Source organism: Chiloscyllium plagiosum, unplaced genomic scaffold (genome assembly GCF_037043375.1).
Source record: "Chiloscyllium plagiosum isolate Xiang-an unplaced genomic scaffold, Cpla_swu_hap1 HiC_scaffold_3, whole genome shotgun sequence".
In the NCBI taxonomy this organism is placed as follows: Eukaryota; Metazoa; Chordata; class Chondrichthyes; order Orectolobiformes; family Hemiscylliidae; genus Chiloscyllium; species Chiloscyllium plagiosum.
In genome coordinates, this window is record NW_028270141.1 from 44,407,415 (window position 1) to 44,427,237 (window position 19,823).

Genomic DNA, 19,823 nt, shown 5'->3' on the forward strand with positions numbered 1-19,823 from the left:
AGGATAGGTTTATATCTGCAGGATTTTGAAAGAGTTTGGGGGCAACTTGATTGAAACATAAGATCCTGAGGAGAATTGACAAGGTGGAGGTGGAGATGTGTCCTCTTCTGGGAGAATCTATAACTAGGAGTGACCTTTAAAAATGAGAGGTCAGCCACTTAAAGCGCAGCTGAAGTGAAATTCTGAGAGTCAAGAGTCTTTAAATTTCTGAAAAAGGTGATGGAAGCCATGTCATTGAATATTTTTAAATGTGGATGAAGTAAGTAAGGGTATTCAGTAATCATCCAAGAGAACATAATACATATCAAAGAGAATACTCCATAATTGAGAAGGAAATGTTAAATCTTGGTAGATATCCAATAGTTTGAATAAATTTTCAAATAATCAAGGAGAAACATTAATTTAAATTGATCATAATCCACTGGTCTTTTTGAAGAAGCTTTGTACAAAGAGTTCTTCTTTTGTTTTGCTTGAGTTTGATGTTGCAACCCCAATAGAGCTTGTTCCCGTGAAAAACAATGCAATTTCTACTGTTACTTTCAAGAGTTTAAAGAAGGGCAATAATAATGAAGGCAGACTTGAGTTATGATAATTCTATAATGTTAGAATCCTGCTGGTCACAATTTTCAATCATTTATTTTTGCTTTAGAATTAATTGATATTCACGCATTGCAAACATGAAAAAGTTACTGTATAGTAAAGCTGTATTTTGCCCAAGGGGAGACAAGTGTGCTGGAATCCACAGTTTCAAAGCTTGTATTTCGGAGATAGACCCTCATTGAAAAGGGGAATCAAAAATAGAAATGGACCTTTGCAGTTTATATTCCCACTACCACTCCCACTCCTATTCCCATTCCCCCCTGTCCCTGTACACACCTTGGAAAATGAAGAATTGGATATTTGAATGTTCAAAGAATGTGGGAGTCAAACAGCTTGCATCTGTGTACAATTTTAAGGTAATTCCAAAATCTAGTCAGACAAAATTTGGCATCAATTCACAAAGATTAAAAATTTACCAAAACAATGCTTTTAAGAATGTAGGATAAGTAAAAAGCTTTGAGAAGGGAATTTCAGAGTTTGGGTCTAGGCAGTTTCCAGATATGTTTATAAGAGCACAAGGGTCATCATGAACAACAACAGAGTACAGCCCATCATTTTGAATGCCTGTGACTTTTATTTATTTATGGATATGGAATTAAACGTTGTAATTACACTGAAGCCCAGACTCATCAGAAAGCACCTTTTAGAATCCATTCTAAGCACTGGACTTTGATTGTTACTTTTCAGATATTAAATATTTGGTTTTAGTTAATAGACCAGCTGTATACATATCACACACAATTGCTCTTATATTGCAACTTCAAATGAGTATTTAAGCCAGAAGAACTCACTATGTCAATCACTATGCATGGATATGTCTTAAATATTACCCCAATGTAAATAATTCTGATGTAGGAAGATGCAGTGATTTCATGCTTGGGATGCAGTTGACTCTGGTCAAGCAAGATTTGGAAACCAGACTGAGCAAGACTAACAGGTTCCTTTCCTTCTGCGGTATGTCAGTGGACCAGGGAGCTTTGAACAAAAATGTTGTAGTTCTCAGTCATTTCACCACCAAACCCACGCCTCAAACCCCACTGCCCCTCCAACTGTTACTCACAGCAACCAGATGTTATTCAATTCAGTTTTTACTCATTTGTGCTCGCAAGTCCAATGCCATAACCACCAACTTAATAAAGCAATTGGCTCTACTGGAAATAAGATCCACAAAGGAGGAGGGGTTAGAAGGTTGGGTGAGCAAATTTACGGATGATACGAAAGTCGGAGGAGTTGTAGACAGTGAGGAAGGATGTGGCAGGTTACAGTGGGATATAGATAAGCTGCAGAGCTGGGCAGAAAGGTGGCAAATGGAGTTCAATGTAGCTAAGTGTGAGATGATTCACTTTGGTATGAGTAACAAAAAGATGGGGTACTGGGCTAATGGTCGGATACTTGGTAGTGTGGATGAGCAGAGGGACCTTGGTGTCCATGTACACAGATCTTTGAAAGTTGCCACCCAGGTAAATAGTGCGGTGAAGAAGGCATATGGCGTACTGGCTTTTATTGGTAAAGGAATTGAGTTCCGGAGTCCTGAGGTCATGTTGCAGTTGTGTAAGACTCATCTGGAGTATTGTGTGCAGTTTTGGTCGCCATACTATAGGAAGGATGTGGAGGCACTGGAACGGGTGCAGAGGAGGTTTACCAGGATGTTGCCTGGTATGGTAGGAAGATCGTATGAGGAAAGACTGAGGCACTCGGGGTTGTTTTCATTGGAGAAAAGAAGGTTTAGGGGTGACTTGATAGAGGTGTACAAGATGATTAGGGGTTTAGATAGGGTTGACAGTGAGAATCTTTTTCCACGTATGGAGTCAGCTATTACAAGGGGGATAGCTTTAAATTAAGGGGGGGGTAGGTATAGGACAGATGTTAGGGGCTGGTTCTTTACTCAGCGAGTCGTTTGTTCATGGATTGCCCTGCCAGTAGCAGTGGTGGACTCTCCCTATTATGGGTACTTAAGCGGGCATTGGATAGGCATATGGAGGATAGTGGGCTAGTGTAGGTTAGGTGGGCTTGGATCGGCGCAACATCGAGGGCCGAAGGGCCTGTACTGCGCTGTATTCTTCTATGTTCTAAAGGCTGCTCACCTTCCCATACCACAACAGCCTGTAAAATGTGACTAATTCAGCCACGGTGCCTTGCAGACAAATGCCACAGGGACCTTTGCTGAGCCTGATCCTGACTCTGTTCCAACAGCCATGTCTGGTAAAAGGCTTGCTGAATGGTTTTAGAATTGTGGTGGATTTTACCCATGCCTGCTACCAGTGTCAAAACACAGATAAAGCGAGGCTTTTAAAATAAAACACAGAACTGTGGGATGCTGGAGACCTGAAAACAAAAACAGGATTTACTGGCAGAACTGCCAGTTCTGAAGTAGTCACTTGGCTCAAAATATTAACTCTGCTTTCTTCCTGCAGATACTGCCAGAGCTGCTAAATTTCACCAGCAATTTCTGTTTTTGTTTCAAAGAGAAGACTTATTGCATTTGCTGTTCATGAGGTTATACTGTACATCTCAATAATAGTCATCACAGTTCACTTGCAGCACTGAAGAAAGCTATTTGCCCTATTGTGCCTAAGCTGATTTTGGGGAGTTAGGGTGTCAGGGAAGCACATCTGAGATTGTGAATCTGGGATATCTGGCATTTCAATCCTAGTGTCTATCAAAACTGAAACCATACATCTGGACTAAGTAAGCTGTTGTTGTAGAGTACTTTGAGACATCTTCAGCATAAGGTGAGGGTCTGTCTGAATTCATGCTCCCTTCCAACCCTGTAAACAAGGCCATTTGCATCACTTCAGCACAGGCTGAGGACTGAGAGTGGGCACTTGCTGACACGTGATTCTGAAGTTTAATGGTGGGATTACTAAGCAAACAATTTCTTGATCCTTTTCTAAAGTACATGGTGAACAGTATTTTTCCTAAGAAAATGGAAGACAGACAATGTGTTAGAAATTATCCAAATGAATGGCTACTGGGCAAGAACAGGAAGTTCCAGAATCTCAGATCCCAAAATTCCAAACTGCATTAAAGCTAGATCGGAAAAAAGTTTTAGCATCTTTCCTAACCTCAGGAATCCCAAAAAGCTTGAAGTTCTTTTGAAGAGTTTTGCCTCCTACAGTTGTAATGTAGGAAATGTGGCAGCCATTTTGTGTACAGCAAGCTCTCAGAAACAATAAGATAATGACCACAGATGTTCCACCCCAATCCTCATCTGGTTTAGATGAAGGACATTTTGTACCATTCTCTTATATAAGTGGCAGAGGCTGGCAGGTAAGGATGGCCAGTGGATTTTCTGGATATTCACTTCACATAAAGGAGGAACAGTTCGGGGATGGTGGGGTGATTTCCCAGACTGGCCCATAAATTCTGCCCCTGCTCTGTGAACAACACTGAAGAGTTAGAGTGTCCTTTTGAGGATCCCCAAATAATGTCAACTGTCCCCGCACTCCCCACATTCCCCCGCCACTGTCCAACAACTTCCTCCCCCCAAACCTCACCCTCGACCAAGAACAGATTTGATTATCTCTTCTCAAAGCAGTAGATTTCCTTACAGTCATTTTGTTGTTATTCTCCTGGTACAGGTATACTTGTCTTCTTGCTCCTAATAATAAGTCTAAGGAAGGAGAAAGATGCTTGTGGGTACTGTTGAACTCATCATCACCCATCTCCATGATTTGGGAGGATAACCTTGGGAAACTACTCTACAAGGGGTTGGGACCCCTCCAGGGAAATTCAGGACTGTTGCAAGGAATTAAACGGGCAGCGAGAACAGTAAGTGCAGAGGGATCAGTAACTGCATGCCGTCAGAGCTTCATATCTAACTGCCTCTAAAGTTTGGTGTCTGCATGAAAATAAGGAACCAAGTCTGTCCCTTTCACTGGGTAGATTGAAGCTTGCCTTTTAAACAGTTTATGTTGAGCAGTGCCTACAGTCTCTCCATCTGTTAGGGGGAGAGGTGGAGTTTTCTCAGTTACGAGGCTGAGAATTGAATTCTTGACAGATATTGTGCACAATCCGGGAAACGAATTGAAATAAGTTGTCAAACTCATCAACAAAGAAGGAATGGTCCTTCTTGGGGTCTGATGCAATGTACTCCAGCTCATCCATCGCTGCCCAGGCAATGCCTACAGCATATGCAATCACACCTGCAAACAAAAAACAAGTAATCAGACTTCTTACATCGAATTATAGCACAGAAACACAGAGCTCCATGCCAGTATCTGTCCTTGATTTGAGCCAATTTAATTCATCTCCCCCTATCACTATATCTTTCTATTCCTTTCTCCTTCAACTGCTTATCACACGCCCCCTGCAAGACATTAAAATTCTTTGTGCCTCTACATTCCCATCACTCTCCAGCTGAAGAATTTACCCCTCAATTTCTTCTTGAATTTATTAGTGACAAGCCTATATTTACGATTTCTGCTTTTCGAAACCTCCACAAGTGGAGATATTTTCCTGGAGTTGACCCAATCAATGGCTCCACTATTTTAAAACCTTCTATTAGGACTAGTGACTTCCACCCAAAATGTTAAAAGGAACAGATAAAGTTGAAACCGAAAAATCATTCCTGCTGTTCAGGAAAGTTTGAGATCGTGATCGGTGTCTGAAGACGTGAACCAAACTATTCAGCAGTAGTTAATCATGGAACTACCTCTCTCCACCCAACATCAGCAGGGATTGAGGTGATATGATTGAGCCCATCAGGGTCAACCTGTCCAGATTGATTGGGCCTGTCACTCAGAAGATTTATGAAGATAATGCCAGGGTTGAGAGTTCGGATCACAGGAACTGTCCCTTTAGCCCCTCAGGTCTGAACTACCATTCAGTAAGATCCATGTCTGAGCTTCATATGTGCTGAGTATCCCTTGATATCTGTGGATAACAAAGACCCATCATCTCAGATTTAACATTTCCAGTTGGATTAGCAATGATTCCCATTTTCAAAGCAAGTTCCAAGCATTTAGCACCTTTCTGTGGAGAGAGGTAGTTCCATGATTAACTACTGCTGAATAGTTTGGTTCACGTCTTCAGACACCGATCACGATCTCAAACTTTCCTGAACAGCAGGAATGATTTTTCGGTTTCAACTTTATCTGTTCCTTTTAACATTTTGAGAATTTCTAACAACTCACCCCTTAATCATCTAAATTCCTGGGAATAGCACTGTATTTTATGTAATTTCTCTAAGGAATTTATCCCTTGGAGTTCAGGTATCACTCTGGTGAATCTATGTTGTAATCCCTCAATGCTGACATACTCTTCCTAAGATGTGGTACCCAGAACTGCTTGAGTATTCCAGGTTAGACCTATCTTAGAATTTAAACTTTAGGTTTTTGAGTCCCATAAATATAAAGGCCAGTGTTAATTAAGTTTCAGATTATTCTATATGTTTTGTGACATTTTTATCATTTATGTGCATGCACCTTCCAAACCTCACTGAGGTTTCAATGGCTAACACTCCCACCCTTATTGGCCGTAAAATAAATGACCTCATATTTTCTTACATCGAAAACCATTCACCAGAATTTTGGCCATTCACTTAATCTATCAATGTCTCTATAATTAAGTTTCATCTACAGTGCTTGAAACAATATTCATCTTCATGTTATCAAAACAAAATACTGTAGATGCTGGAGATCAGAAATAAAACCAAAGGGCTGGAGAAACTCAGCATCTGTGGAGAGTTAATGCTTCAAGACCAATGACTCTTTGTCAGAAAAAATCTTTGTGATATTGGTGAATGTTTATAGGTAAAGGAATAAAAGTATAACATATATTGTTAATAAATACTGTGAATAATTCAAACACCTCTACTCCCATTCTGTCAATAAGAGCTACCTGCCTATTATTCCTACTTCCTGTCTCCTGCCTTTGACCAACTTTCTGAACAAGTTAAAAGTTTACCTTCAAATCCATGAGCTTCTAGTTTAACTAACAATCTCATGAGGCACTTTATCAAACGCCTTCTGAAAATCCATAAAACTAACAGCCATGGACAGTCCCCTTTCCACATCTACAGTCAGCTCTTCGCAAAATTCAATCAGGCGTTTCAGGCAGAGCCTGCCCCTTACTAGGCCGTGCTGGTTTCCTCTGGTTGGGTGAATATTCCCGTCACCTGTTCTATAATTGGAGATTCCAGCAGGGGCTTGGTGTTTAGGTGTCACCGGGATCTACGTCAGGGAGTGTTTGCCTTTTTAATGCATAAACTGGTCCTGCATTCCTCTATCTGAGCTGTTAACAGATTTGCACAGCTTACTGTGGACAATCTATCTCATCCCATTGTAGTCAGCCTTCCCCAAAGCTAGAATCCTAGTAGACATTAGTAGTTATGTGCAGAAATTGGGATTAGTCACAGATTAAATAGGTTAAGAGAGATTTAATAAATTATACAGAGTTATAAAACAGTTTTGGGTGAGTAAATGCAGAGTAACTGTTTCCACGGCTGGAGGGTCAGTAATCAGAGGAGACAGGGTCAAGGGACTTAGCAAAAGAATGAGAGATAACATGAGGAAAATTGTTTTGATGCAGTGAATTGTTACTGTAGAGAAAGCAGAATCTCAAAGGGTGGTGCAGGAAACTCGATAATAACTTTCCAAAGACAATTGGACAAAAACTAGAAAAGGGAGTGTTTATAATTGTTCAGATCTGATTATGTGTTCTCTCTCCCAAATACCAGTACAGTATCAGTCTGAGCCCTGTCCCCAGTACAGTGTCATCTGGAGCCCCTGTCCCCAGTACAGTGTCACTGTGAGCTCTGTCCCCAGTGCAGTGTCACTGGGAGCCCTGTCCCCTGTACAGTGTCACTCTGAGCTCTGACTCCTGTACAGAGTCACTGAGAGCGCTGTCCCCAGTGCAGTGTCACTGGGAGCCCAGTCCCCAGTACAGTGTCACTCTGAGCTCTGTCCCCAGTACAGTATCACACTGAGCTCTGTTCCCTGTACAGTGTCACTCTGAGCTCTGTCTCCTGTACAGTGTCACTGAGAGCGCTGTCGCCTGTATAGTGTCACTGGGAGCCCTCTCCCCAGTGCAGTATCACTCTGAGCCCAGTCCCCAGTACAGTGTCACTCTGAGCTCTGTCCGAAGTACAGTGTCACACTGAGCTCTATGCCCCGTACTGTGTCACTGGGAGCCTTGTGCCCTGTACAGCCTTACTCTGAGCTCTGTCCCCAGTACAGTGTCACTCTGAGCCCAGTCCCAAGTACAGTGTCACACTGAGCTCTATGCCCTGTACTGTGTCACTGGGAGCCTTGTGCCCTGTACAGCCTCACTCTGAGCTCTGTCCCCAGTACAGTGTCACTCTGAGCTCTGTCCCCAGTACAGTGTCACACTGAGCTCTATGCCCTGTACTGTGTCACTGGGAGCCTTGTGCCCTGTACACCCTCACTCTGAGCTCTGTCCCCAGTACAGTGTCACTCTGAGCCCAGTCCCAATACAGTGTCACACTGAGCTCTATGCCCTGTACAGTGTCACGGGGAACCCTGTCCCCAGTACAGTGTCATTGGGAGCCCTGTCCCCAGTACAGTGTCACTCTGAGCCCAGTCTCCCGTACAGTGTCACACTGAGCTCTATGCCCTGTACAGTGTCACGGGGAACCCTGTCCCCAGTACAGTGTCATTGGGAGCCCTGTCCCCAGTACAGTATCACTCCGAGCTCTGTCCCTTGTACAGTGTCACTGGGAGCCCTGTCCCCAGTACAGCGTCACTCTGAGCTCTGTCCCCTGTACAGTGTCACTCTGGACCCTGTCCCCTGCATAGTGTCACTGGGAGCCTTGTGCCCTGTACAGCCTCACTCTGAGCTCTGTCCCCAGTACAGTGTCACTCTGAGCTCTATGCCCCGTACTGTGTCACTGAGAGCCTTGTGCCCTGTACACCCTCACTCTGAGCTCTGTCCCCAGTACAGTGTCACTCTGAGCCCAGTCCCCAGTACAGTGTCACACTGAGCTCTATGCCCTGTACAGTGTCACGGGGAGCACTGACCCATGTACAGTCTCACTCTGAGCTCTGTTCCATGTACAGTGTCATTCTGAGCTCTGACCCTCGCCCTTACCGTTGCTGTGAGCCGCACGTGCTGGTTCCCGCACATCATCATAAGACCGTCCATCAGTGATGACAATCATGAGCTTCCTTTTGTTGGGTTTGGAATTGCTGAATAGATGCTTTAATGCATAGCTGACAGCTTCTCCTGTACTGGTGCCACCACTCCAGTACCTGATGTCCTTGATGGCAGTGGTTAGGGCCTCTTTGGCGCTGTGCTTGTCGAAGCCAAACTCGAGTCTCTGCTCGTAAGTGTACTGCACCACTCCTACCCGTGTCGCTGTGTCAGAAATCTCAAACTCCCGGCTAATGTTGGCCACAAACTGCAGGACAGTGCGGAAGTTGCCGGTGCCCACACTGCTCGAACCGTCCACTACAAAGCCAATGTCAGCCGAGTTGAGGCAGGTCTTGCTGCAGGCCAGCAGTTCGGTATCACATACCCGTTTTACCAATGGGCCCACCGCCTGGTACAGCCTAAACCAGCTGGGCACATTGATGGAGAAGTAGCCATTTGTCCTGCACACAGCCTGGAAAGGATAAGAGAGAGATGTGTAAACTGTATTCCCCTGCATCCTTCACTGCTTTATTCCGATTTTAATCTGCCTTTCTATGTCTCATTGTAATTTCCTGCTCCTATTCTGCGTCAAAACCTAATTAATTGATTAATTGATGTTGGGGCAAGTGGGAGTGAGAAAGACAGCTACGTTGAGAAAGGAAAAGTGAGTGGGGGCAGACAGAAACAGGGTAGCAGAGAAAGAAGCAGACGCAGAGAGTCAGAAGGAGAAAAGATCAGTGAAACGTAGAGGGGCAATGTCAGTGTGGAAGGCAAGCAGACGGAAAGAGGAGGTCATAGTTACCAGGCAGAGAAGGAGGAGACAGTTTGGTTTGTGTTTATGTGGAAATGTCCAGTACCAGTAGTTGATCTCCATGTGGAACATACTATTTCAGTATAGCCCTGTTGAACCTGCAAAGTCCTCCTCACTAACATTTAGGGGCTAGTGCCAAACGTAGGAGAGCTATCTCACAGACTAGTCACGTAACAGCCTGACAGAGTCATGCACATGGAATCATACCTTACCTACAATGTCCCAGACACTACCTTCACCATCCCTGGATATGTCCTGTCCCACTGGCAGGACTGACCCAGCAAAGTTGATGCACAGTAGTATAGAGTCAGGAGGGAGTTGATCAGGGAGTCCTCAGCATTGACTCTGGGCCTCATAAAATCTCATGGCTTCAGGTTAAACATTGGCAGGTGATGGACAATTAAACAACTCATTGGAGGAAGAGATTCCACTAATGATGGAAGAGTACTTTAGTGCAAAAGATAAGGCTGAAGCATTCACAGCAATCTTCAGCCACTGTTGCCAAGTGGACAATCCATCTCAGCCTCCTCCAGTGGACCCCAACAATACATATACCGGTCTTCAGACAATTCGATTCACTCCATCTGATATCAAGAAATGGTTGGGAGTACTGGATAATGTATAGGCTATGGATCCTGATAACATTGTGGCAATAGTACTGAAGACCTGTGCTCCAGAACTTTCCACTCCCCTAAGCTGTTCCAGTACGGTTACAACACTGGTATCTACACAACTATGTGGAAATTTACCCAGGTATGTCCTGTACAGAAAAAAACAGGATAAATCCAACCTGGCCAATTACTGTCCTCTCAGTCTATTCTCGATCATCAGTGAAGTGATGGAAGGTTATCTCAACTGCGCTATCAAGCAGCACCTGCTCAGCAGCAACCTGCTCAGTGTTGCCCAGTTTGGGTTCCATCAGGGCCACTCAGCTCCTGACCTCATTACAGCCTTGGTTCAAATATGGATAAAAGAGCTGAATTCCAGAGGGTAAAGGATAGTGACGGCCCTTGACGCCACGGCCATATTTGACCAAGTGTGGCATCAAGGAGCCCTAGCCAAGTGGAATTAATGGGTATCGGGGGCTGGAGTATTGTGCTGGAGTACAATTCTGCTGCTGTTGATGGCCTACAGCACCTCATGGATACCCAGTCTTAAGTTGCTAGTTCTGTTCAAAGACTGTCCCATTTAGCATGGTGGTAATGCCACATAACAAGACAACAGGACTTTGTCTCCAATATGTGGTGGTCACTCCCATAAATATGGTCTGGCCAAACACAGCAGATAGATTGGTCAGCAGGAAGTGGAGTATGATTTTCCCCCAGGTTGGTTTCCTCACCACCTGCCACAGACTCAGTCTAGCAGCTATTGCCACCAAGAGTATATTTTACACCCTTGCCACCCTCAGTGCTTCCTCCAAGTGGAGGAACTGATTCTTTTAGAAAAATGGAGCAGATTGAAGATAACCAGGATTGGCTGCCTAATGCCACGTCAAACTTTAATCATTATCTAAAGAGGATGGGGAAAGTTCATGTTTAATAATACTTTTTTGTGAGATAATTTATTTTGACATACGCCTCAGCGGTTAGCACTGCTGCCTCACAGCACTGGGGACCCAGGTTCGATTCCAGCCTCAGTGTGGAGTTTGCACATTCTCCCGGTATCTAAGTGGGTTCTCCGGTTTCTTCCCATAATGCAAAAGATGTACAGGTTAGGTGAATTGGCTATGCTAAATTGTCCAAAGTGTTCAGGGATGTGTAGGTTCGGTGCATTAGTCAGGGGTAAATATAGGATAATAGGGGAGGGGAATGGGGCTGAATGGATTACTTTTCGGAGGGTCAGTGTGGTCTTGTTGGGCCAAAATGGCCAGTTTCCACACTGAAGGGATTTTATGACTTGTAGAAGTTTGTGCGTGTCAGCTATGTTCAGGAGAGTCTTCCTCCACTCCAACACTTGTACCTGAAACGGTCTTCAGGCAGAGAGCAGGTACAGGGCGGCAAGTGGAGTCTATAAACTCTTCTCAAAGGGCGTTGTGTAGTGATTTGAAAAAGAGGAATATTCAAGTGGGAATGGGGGAAGAGAGGAGGAAAGTGAGGTTCAACACTTAACTCACTGCAGAAGCCAAACTGACAGATTCAGTTGGATGGTTTTGACACTTTTACAGCTCGACCACAGCCAACAGCATAGAGAAGACAATATTCACAGGTCTGGCCATTAATAGCACATGGGAACACTGATGTAGCTTTTGTGTACAGACCCACCAGCTTTGAGCTAAACCCTATGTTAATTATCAACTTTTGCGAGAACATTACAAGAAATAAATGCCAGGCACTTCACATCCCTAAATTGGAGGGCACACCAATTGACACGGATACCATTCCACCATGCTGTGGCTGGCCCACAATCACTGCATCCAGATCACATGACTTCACCTTGTCCACGAAGTCTCTCTCGACCAGGTCCTGCCTCTCGCTCTGGTCTGCACCTTCCACTGTGATGAAGAAGATGTTGATGCCGGACTCACGGGCGAGGCGGGCAGCTTCTTCCACCTTGTCCGTGGGCCACCCATCAACCAGGACCACCACCACATTGGGCGCTCCTCCACGATTCCCCTGCTGCTCGGAAAAGAAGTTCCCAAGGGTGTGACTGAGCGCTCTCCCTGCAAGAAGAAAGATTCCATACCTTCCAGTCAATCCTTCAGTTTGCACTGAGTCTTATATGATTCATAGTGGCCTGTGGCATCAATGATTATTGCACTGCATTGAAGCATGGAGAAAGTGAGGACTGCAGATGCTGGAGACCAGAGTTAAAAAATGTGATGCTGGAAAAACACAGCAGGCCAGGCAGCATCCGAGGAGCAGGAGAATCGACGTTTCGGGCATAATTCCTGAAGAAGGGCTTATGCCCGAAACGTCGATTCTCCTGATCCTCGGATGCTGCCTGACCTGCTGTGTTTTTCCAGCATCACATTTTTCAACTGCATTGAAGCATGTCCTGGAACTTCAGCTGATCCAGTTAATTGTGATGTTAAACTTATGATGGAGGCTTAGCTTTGTGTCTCAAGAGGTTAAGGGAGGGCACTCGAAGGAGATGAAGGCAGATCCACCAACTGTGCTGCAAAGGGTTTCTCTCAAGCAGGCAAGAATCAAGGGGAGGAGAGGAGGGAAGTTTTCCACAAGAACAGAATGAAACAAGCAATCCTTCAATCAAATTTGAATGCATGTCCTTTTGAAATCTAGAGAGCTATCCATCAGGTTTTAAATAGTCAGTATTAAAACACAATCACAAGCATGGCTACTTTTAACAATCTCTTCAAGATGTTGCATAGAGCAGTTAAATACCTGAAAGACAAGCCCTGTCCAGCAGGATATAAAGAACTGTTCTCATGAGAATTAAACTTTGTCCACAGGTATCCTCCAAATGTTGCAGACAGTGTTGCGGCACGTGTTGCTAATGTGTCCTAACCAGTGCCTCGGTGATATTGTTAACATCATGTAGTTAAATGTAGTAAATGTGCATTTACTTTTAAACTAAGCCCGACATCTTACAAGAGACCACGAGCATCTTGATGTATTGTAAGTAGCTTCCAAATGAAATCTGATCTAATCTTTTTAATTGAAGCCGAGTCAACCTTCTACTGAGTACATTGTGTAGGTATCCTTCCCCACTCGGTATCAGTGATGCAACTAATACCAATAAGCAGGACTACTGTCAGCGAATCGAGCCGCAGGATATTGGCAATACTGGTAACCAATGTTAAAACACCCAACTCCTGGGCTGGAGATCTGCTCTAAACTCACTGATACCACCTTTCTCCAACTGTTGGAAGGTGCAAGATTAGATATGTGAGCACACATTGGGAAGGGTATGGTACTTACCCACGTTGGAGACACCACCTCGCTGTGGAATCTTCTCAATGGCATTTTGAAGATCATCTGAGTTTCGGTAAGTCTGGAGGTTGAACTCCGTGCTAGCATTATTCCTGGAATGACAAAAAGTCAATGTTGTCCAATATCTGGCAAAATGAAGGGAGAGTCATGTGGATTTGTATAGCACCTATCATGATCTCAGAAAGTGCCAAAGTGCTCCTTTTCCCCTCCTGATTGTTTGCAATCTTCTCATATTGAGGAGAGATTTTGGTGCTACTCACCCAAACTGAACGATGCCAATCAATGGACCTGCTATTCCAATGTCAAGGGCTTGAGCAATCTTCATCAGGAAACTCTTCTGAATACGAAACCTCCGCCTTCCAATGCTCCAACTTCCATCCATCAGGAACGCAAGGTCAATCTTGCAATCTGCAATGGTGAAAACAGCAGTGCCTTATTCCTAAACCTGACAGCTGACCTAATACTGCACAGGAGAGGCTTCAAAGGTTGTGATAATGCTGGAAATACTCAGCAGATTGGTCAGCTTCTGTGGAGAGGGAGACAGAGTTAACATTTCAGTTCGGTGAGTTTTCATCAAAACTCAGGAGATCTTTTAGGGCATTGAAAACGGTTGATAATGGGAGAAGTTACTTTCTCAGGCATGGTGTTCCATAACCATAGGAGATGGTTGTTTTTAAAATCAATACCCCTGGAGCAGGTAGGACCTGACCCCAAGCTTCCTGGTCCTGAGCTAAGGACATGACCACAACAGCTATTAAACTGAGGGTTTAGCTAGACCATTTAGGGAAGTACTGCTGTAAACCAGCAATGCTCGACAAGCCGGATATGTTGTACCTGAACAGAACTGGAACGGGGAACCTTGTGGGGTGTTCTGTTAGTGCAGTGGGAAGAGCTTTAAATTGATTCCGCAGGAGTACAGGAAACAGGAAAGTGTATCAGGGAGGAATAGTAGGCTGCACAAAACCCTGGAAGAAAGTGAGGACAGCAGATGCTGGAGATCAGAGTCGAGAGTACGGTGCTGGAAAAGCACAGCAGGTCAGGCAGCATCCGAGGAGCAGGAGAATTGACATTTCGGGCATAAGCCCTTCATCAGGAATGCACAAAACCCTAGGAAAGACAGATATCATTAGGATAGAGAACAATAAGTTAATGGGGGAGTGGCAATCAAGTCTAAATCAAGTTTACACCAATCGATTGTAAATGCACAGAATATAGTAAGTAAGATTGGGGAGCTACAGGTCCATATCATCATCTGAGATTATAATGTTGTGACAATAATAGAAACCTGGCTTAAGTAAGTATGTTAAATATTCCTGGTTAGAAACTCTTCAGAAAAGTTAGGAGAGGAATCAAAAGTATGAGTGACATTTTTGGTTAAGTAGGGCATTATAGTGTGGCAGAGAGGATGTCCCAGAGGGTTCAAAGGCACAGTTGATTGGGCTAGAACTAAGCAACAGAAAGGGTACAGTTACATTGCTCGGTGTGGTCTATAGACCATCGACTAGTAAAAATGGTGTGGAGGAACAAATCTGCAGACAAAATACAGTGAGACACAAAGGTCAGACAGTAGCTACAATAGAGCACTTTAATTAGCCAAGCGTGGACTAGGATTGTAGTGGAGTAAAAAGCAGTGAGGGGCAAGTGTTCCTAAGTTGTGTTCAGGAGAATTTCCGACAGCTGCATGTGTCCAATCCAACAAAAAAGAAGACATTGCTAGGTCTAATTCTTGTGAATGAGGTAGACCAAGTTGGTCAAATAACTGTTGGAGAATATTTGGGGGATGGTGATAATTGCATCACAAAGCACAAAGGATAACCCAAAGTAAGAATAATAACTGGAAGCGAGCTGACTTCAATGGGCCAAGACAGAACGGAGCTGAATAGACTGAAACTGAAGGTTAGGGAAAATAAATTGTATCTGAAAATGGACCACCTTCAAAGAGGGGGGGTGGTTCAGTCACAATCAAGGTAGTTTCTCTCAGGGCCCTACTATTAACTCTGCAAGTCCTGCCCCTGTTCATCTTACCAAAATGCAACACCTCCCATTTATTCAAATAAAACTCCATCTACCACTCCTCAGCCCATTGGCCTAAATGATCAAGATCTCTTTGTAATCTTAGATAACCTTCTTCACTGTCTACTGTACGACCAATTTTGGTGTCATCCACAAACTTGCTAACCATGCTTCCTATATAATTCAAATCGATAACAAACGACAAACAACAGTAGACCCATTTACGGACCAAAGCTGATCTCAGGCTTCCAGACTGAAAACCAATCCTCCGACAGCACCTTTGACTCCTGCTGTCAAGCTAACATTATATCCAATTGGCAAGCTCTCCCTAAGTCCCATGTGACCTAACTTTACTAATTAATCCACCATGCAGAACCATGTCAAGGCTTTACTAAGTCCACATAGATAACTTGTATTACTCTGCCCTCATCTATCTTCATGGTCATATCCTCAAAAGACTTGGTTAAGTTTGTGAGACACGATTTCCCATGCACAAAGCCACACTGACTATCCTCAACTGTCCTTGCCTCTCCAAATGCATGTTAACCCTGTCTCTCAGAATCCCCTCCAACAACTCACCCATTGACATCAGATTCACCAATCAGCCACCCTTCAGTCTTTCATCACCTCACTCATGGTTGTAGATGATATAAATGTCTTTGCTATGGGCCTGTAATTTCTTCCCTAGCTTCCCACAATATCCTGGGATATACTTGATCAGGTCTCAGAGATTTATCTACTTTTATGTTTTTTTAGGATCACAAGCACCTTCTCTTGTGTAATGTAGTCTCTCTTCAATAATCACTATTTATTTCCCCAAGTTCCCCATCTTCCATGTCTTTCTACACAGTAAATACTGAGTCCTGGATGTATATGTACATAATTCACTATAGGTGGCAGGACAGGTCCAGTGAGCAGTTAATAAAGCAGACAGTATTCATCGGTTTTATTGATAGGGACACAGAGTACAGGAACAAACAGGTTTGTGCTTACATTTCTGAGCTGTACATTTTAGGATGGACATGAATGCATTGGAAAGAGTGTAGAAGGAGGCTAACAGAACAGTTCCAGGGTTATAGAGATAGGTTGGAGGCAATTTTCTTTGGAGAGGAGAAAGCTAAGGGGACATTTGTTTGGAACTTTCAAAGTCATGAGTGGATTGGATAGAATAGACAAGGAGAAACTGTTGCGTCTCATAAGAATTGATAACTAGAGGGCACAGATAAGGTCATTTTCGGAAGAAGCAAATGTGATGTGAGAAAAATGTTTTCTCAGACAGTGAGTATTTACGGTAAGGAATCCACTGTCTGAAAGTGTGGTGGAGGCAAGTTCAACTGAGGCATTCAAGAGGGGATTAGATAATTATTTAAGTACAATTTGTGGGGTAATGGGGAAAAGTCATGAAGCTATAATGTTCATTCAGAGAGATAGTGCAAACACAATGGGCTGATTGGTCTCTTCTGATATTTTGTTATTCTTTGCAGCATCTTGATAGAACTAAATGGTTAACTTGACCAATTCAAAGAATAATTCAGAGTCAACTTTGTTGATGTGAAACTGGAATTATGTACACGTCAAACCGATTGGCAAAAAGAGCAGCCAAATGTACAACAGGTTTAGCCAGAGGACTGAAGGGTATGGCAAAGGTTATAAATGACAATCTAATCAAAAAGCCTCTCATTTCCATGCTTCTATGGTTTGTTTTTTTCCCCTTCTGAAGGTTAATCTTTTAATTCCCAGAGACATCAAGATGATTCAGGACAGTCAGTTATTCTGCTGAATATACAGATTTTTACAGGTCTAACGCATTTCCCTGACACCCAGTATCTGGGAATGTTCTCCAACTACCTCCATATCTGGGTAGCTTTAAGTTGAGGCAATTTTGGATAGTGGGAAGATTCCATCTCCCTGTTCCTCCCCTGTCCTCATCTTCACTCCATCACCACCCCCAAACAAGCAGATCCAGCCACATAGTCTCCTGGGTCAAGTGAAAAACAGCAAATTCAGGGTCAATCAAGGAAAAGGAATTCTCTGGAAAAACCCTTCCAATCAAAAAACTCAAAACTAAAAGCAGAGAGCCCCATTTGCTCAGTTGTCACTTTTGCAACAAAAAAAATTGTATTTTCCTCTGTCTACCTTGGACAAGCTTTTTCGAGATGTCAATCACTCTTTAAAAGGCTTGGCAAGGGTTATAGGTAACATTATCAGAGGAAATCTTTTTTAAAAACACAATTTATGGGCTCATATTCTTGGAAGCGTTAAACTATTTTGCTTGGAAGTTGACAGGCTTATAGAAAATGGAGTCGTGAGTGTGGTGCTGGAAAGACACAGCAGGTCAGGCAGCATCCGAAGGAGCAGGAGAGTCGATGTTTTGGACATCAGCCCTACATCAGGAATGATTCATTCCTGATGTAGGGCTTACGGCCAAAATGTCGATTCTCCTGCTCCTCGGAAGTTGCCTGACCTGCTGTGTCTTTCCAGCACCACACTCTCGACTCTGATGTCCAGCATCTGTAGTCCTCACTTTCTCCTGATACAAAATGGAGTTGACTAGATTTATTGTCTGGAGAAAAATGGTTTAAGATGCTCCAATGGACTGCAGAGATCCTGGTCAACCTTGTCTCATTCATTTCAATGGAAGGTCTCTCCCTAACCTCTCAGAGGCGAAGAATTAATGACGCCATGTGGTGGCCTCAGCCTTGAAGGATTCACATCAGGAACAGTAAATAAAAGTCTGCACTTCAATAGAATTCAAGCCTGGATATCAATGCATGCAGCTTACCTACTGTCCATCAAAAATAGTGGGGTAGTAAGTTGTGCAAAATTTTCAATGTGTTCTCCCACCACTTTTGTTTGGGAGCATTTGTATAATTGAGCCCATGATTTCGGTGTGGCCAGTGATAGAGGGGAATTTCACTTTATTGTTTTGCTATCTAATGCTTTAGTCATTTCAAGAGGCAAGAAACTAGATACTTGGATCTCCTTGCGAAATTGGGTCCTCAATGATGTCTTGGTCCTTTCTGCTGAAGCCTGGTTAGAAAAAAAATGTAAAATCAGTGCATTTATCAGCATTGGCTCCTCCTGATCTTCTACACAACTAAACATCATGTCTCAGGACTTGGGGCAGAACATCTGAACATCTCCCTGTGATTGCTGTCAGGACATGTCACCTTGGACACTCAATGCACTCCTGGTCAACCTGATATCATAAACCTGAACCTGAACGTCCTAATGCCAATCTCCGATTCGAGCATCCTGTGCATCCTCAATTATAACTGCAGCACCATTTGTGGTCACGCCTTGAGGTGTCGAAGGACTAAATTCCAGAATTCCCTCTTAGACCCCACTAACTCTTCAACCTTCTTTGCTCCTGTAAGGGCTGCAAACTTTCAGACATCGTCTCTAGTATGTCCTATGTGTCGAATCCCGTTTGATGATGCTGCTATGATATGCACTGAGGTGCTTTATTATGTTTTTTATTCAGTCACAGAATGTGGGCATGTACAGGCTGAGCCAGCATTTGCTGCCTGTCCCTAAGTGCCAGAAGGCAGCCTAGAATCAACCACAATGCTGAGGCTCTGAAGTCATGTGTAGGCCAGATGCGGTAGGAACGGTAATTTCATTCCCTGAAGAACATTAGGTGAACTGAATGTATTTTCCCAACAATCGACAGTGGTTTCATGGTCACCATTAACCCTTGGTTCCAGATTCTTTATTGAATTCAAATTCCAACAATGGCTATGGTGGGATTTTAACCTGGCTCCCAAGAACATTAGCTGAGTTTCAGGATTTCAGGATTAATAGCCTAACAATAATACCACAAGGCTAAGGACTCTCTTGGAAGAAGAAATGCTATGTAAATTTAAGTTGGTGTTGTTGTTGACTTATTAAAGTGACCTTCAGTATCAGAGGAACAGCCTCCTCCCTCATCCTTGTTCCCACTCCGCTTCACTCTTGACCGCTCCCCCTCCCCCCCCACCCCCCACCACCACCAAACGCTGATGTATCAGTTGGCTCTGAAATCTCTCTCCAACATTTCACATCAGGCCCAACATTAAACAATTTATTTCCCTCAAGTTTTCACCCCTCACGCAGGGACCGAAGTCAAAAATGTGCAGAACCCCCCTCACAACACTCCCCAGTGACCTGGCTCCCTCATCAACCACACACCCCCGCCCCGTGACCCAGCTCCCTCACCTCCCCCTGGCCCAGTGAGCCGCCCACTCTACCCAGTGACCCGGCTCCCTCCCCCACTTCCCCATACCACCCCCCACCTCCCTCCCCCAGGCCCCGGATCCGTCATCCCCATTGGCCTGATTTTTAAGACCAAATTGAACGTACACCACAAACAACAAGGGCCCTAGCACTGGGCCACAAACACCCCTCTGAAAACAGACTTCCAATCACAGAAACATCAT

At 44.0% G+C, this 19,823-nt stretch overlaps 1 protein-coding gene across 4 annotated transcripts in view; it reads right to left on the minus strand.

The window, feature by feature from the left end:
- Nucleotides 1-1,184: 1,184 nt before the first annotated feature.
- The window catches only part of vit (vitrin), a 60,597-nt gene continuing 41,958 nt past the window's right edge, over nt 1,185-19,823 (minus strand). For all 4 annotated transcript variants that reach the window (XM_087978826.1, XM_087978840.1, XM_087978824.1 and 1 more), the window contains 6 exons: nt 18,379-18,435; nt 13,653-13,800; nt 13,381-13,484; nt 11,935-12,161; nt 8,650-9,163; nt 1,185-4,745 (listed from right to left, as the gene is read on the minus strand). In XM_087978826.1, coding sequence (XP_087834952.1) covers nt 4,567-4,745; nt 8,650-9,163; nt 11,935-12,161; nt 13,381-13,484; nt 13,653-13,800; nt 18,379-18,435 — 1,229 coding nt within the window. In that variant the 3' untranslated portion in view covers nt 1,185-4,566. The remainder of the gene's footprint in view (nt 4,746-8,649; nt 9,164-11,934; nt 12,162-13,380; nt 13,485-13,652; nt 13,801-18,378; nt 18,436-19,823) is intronic.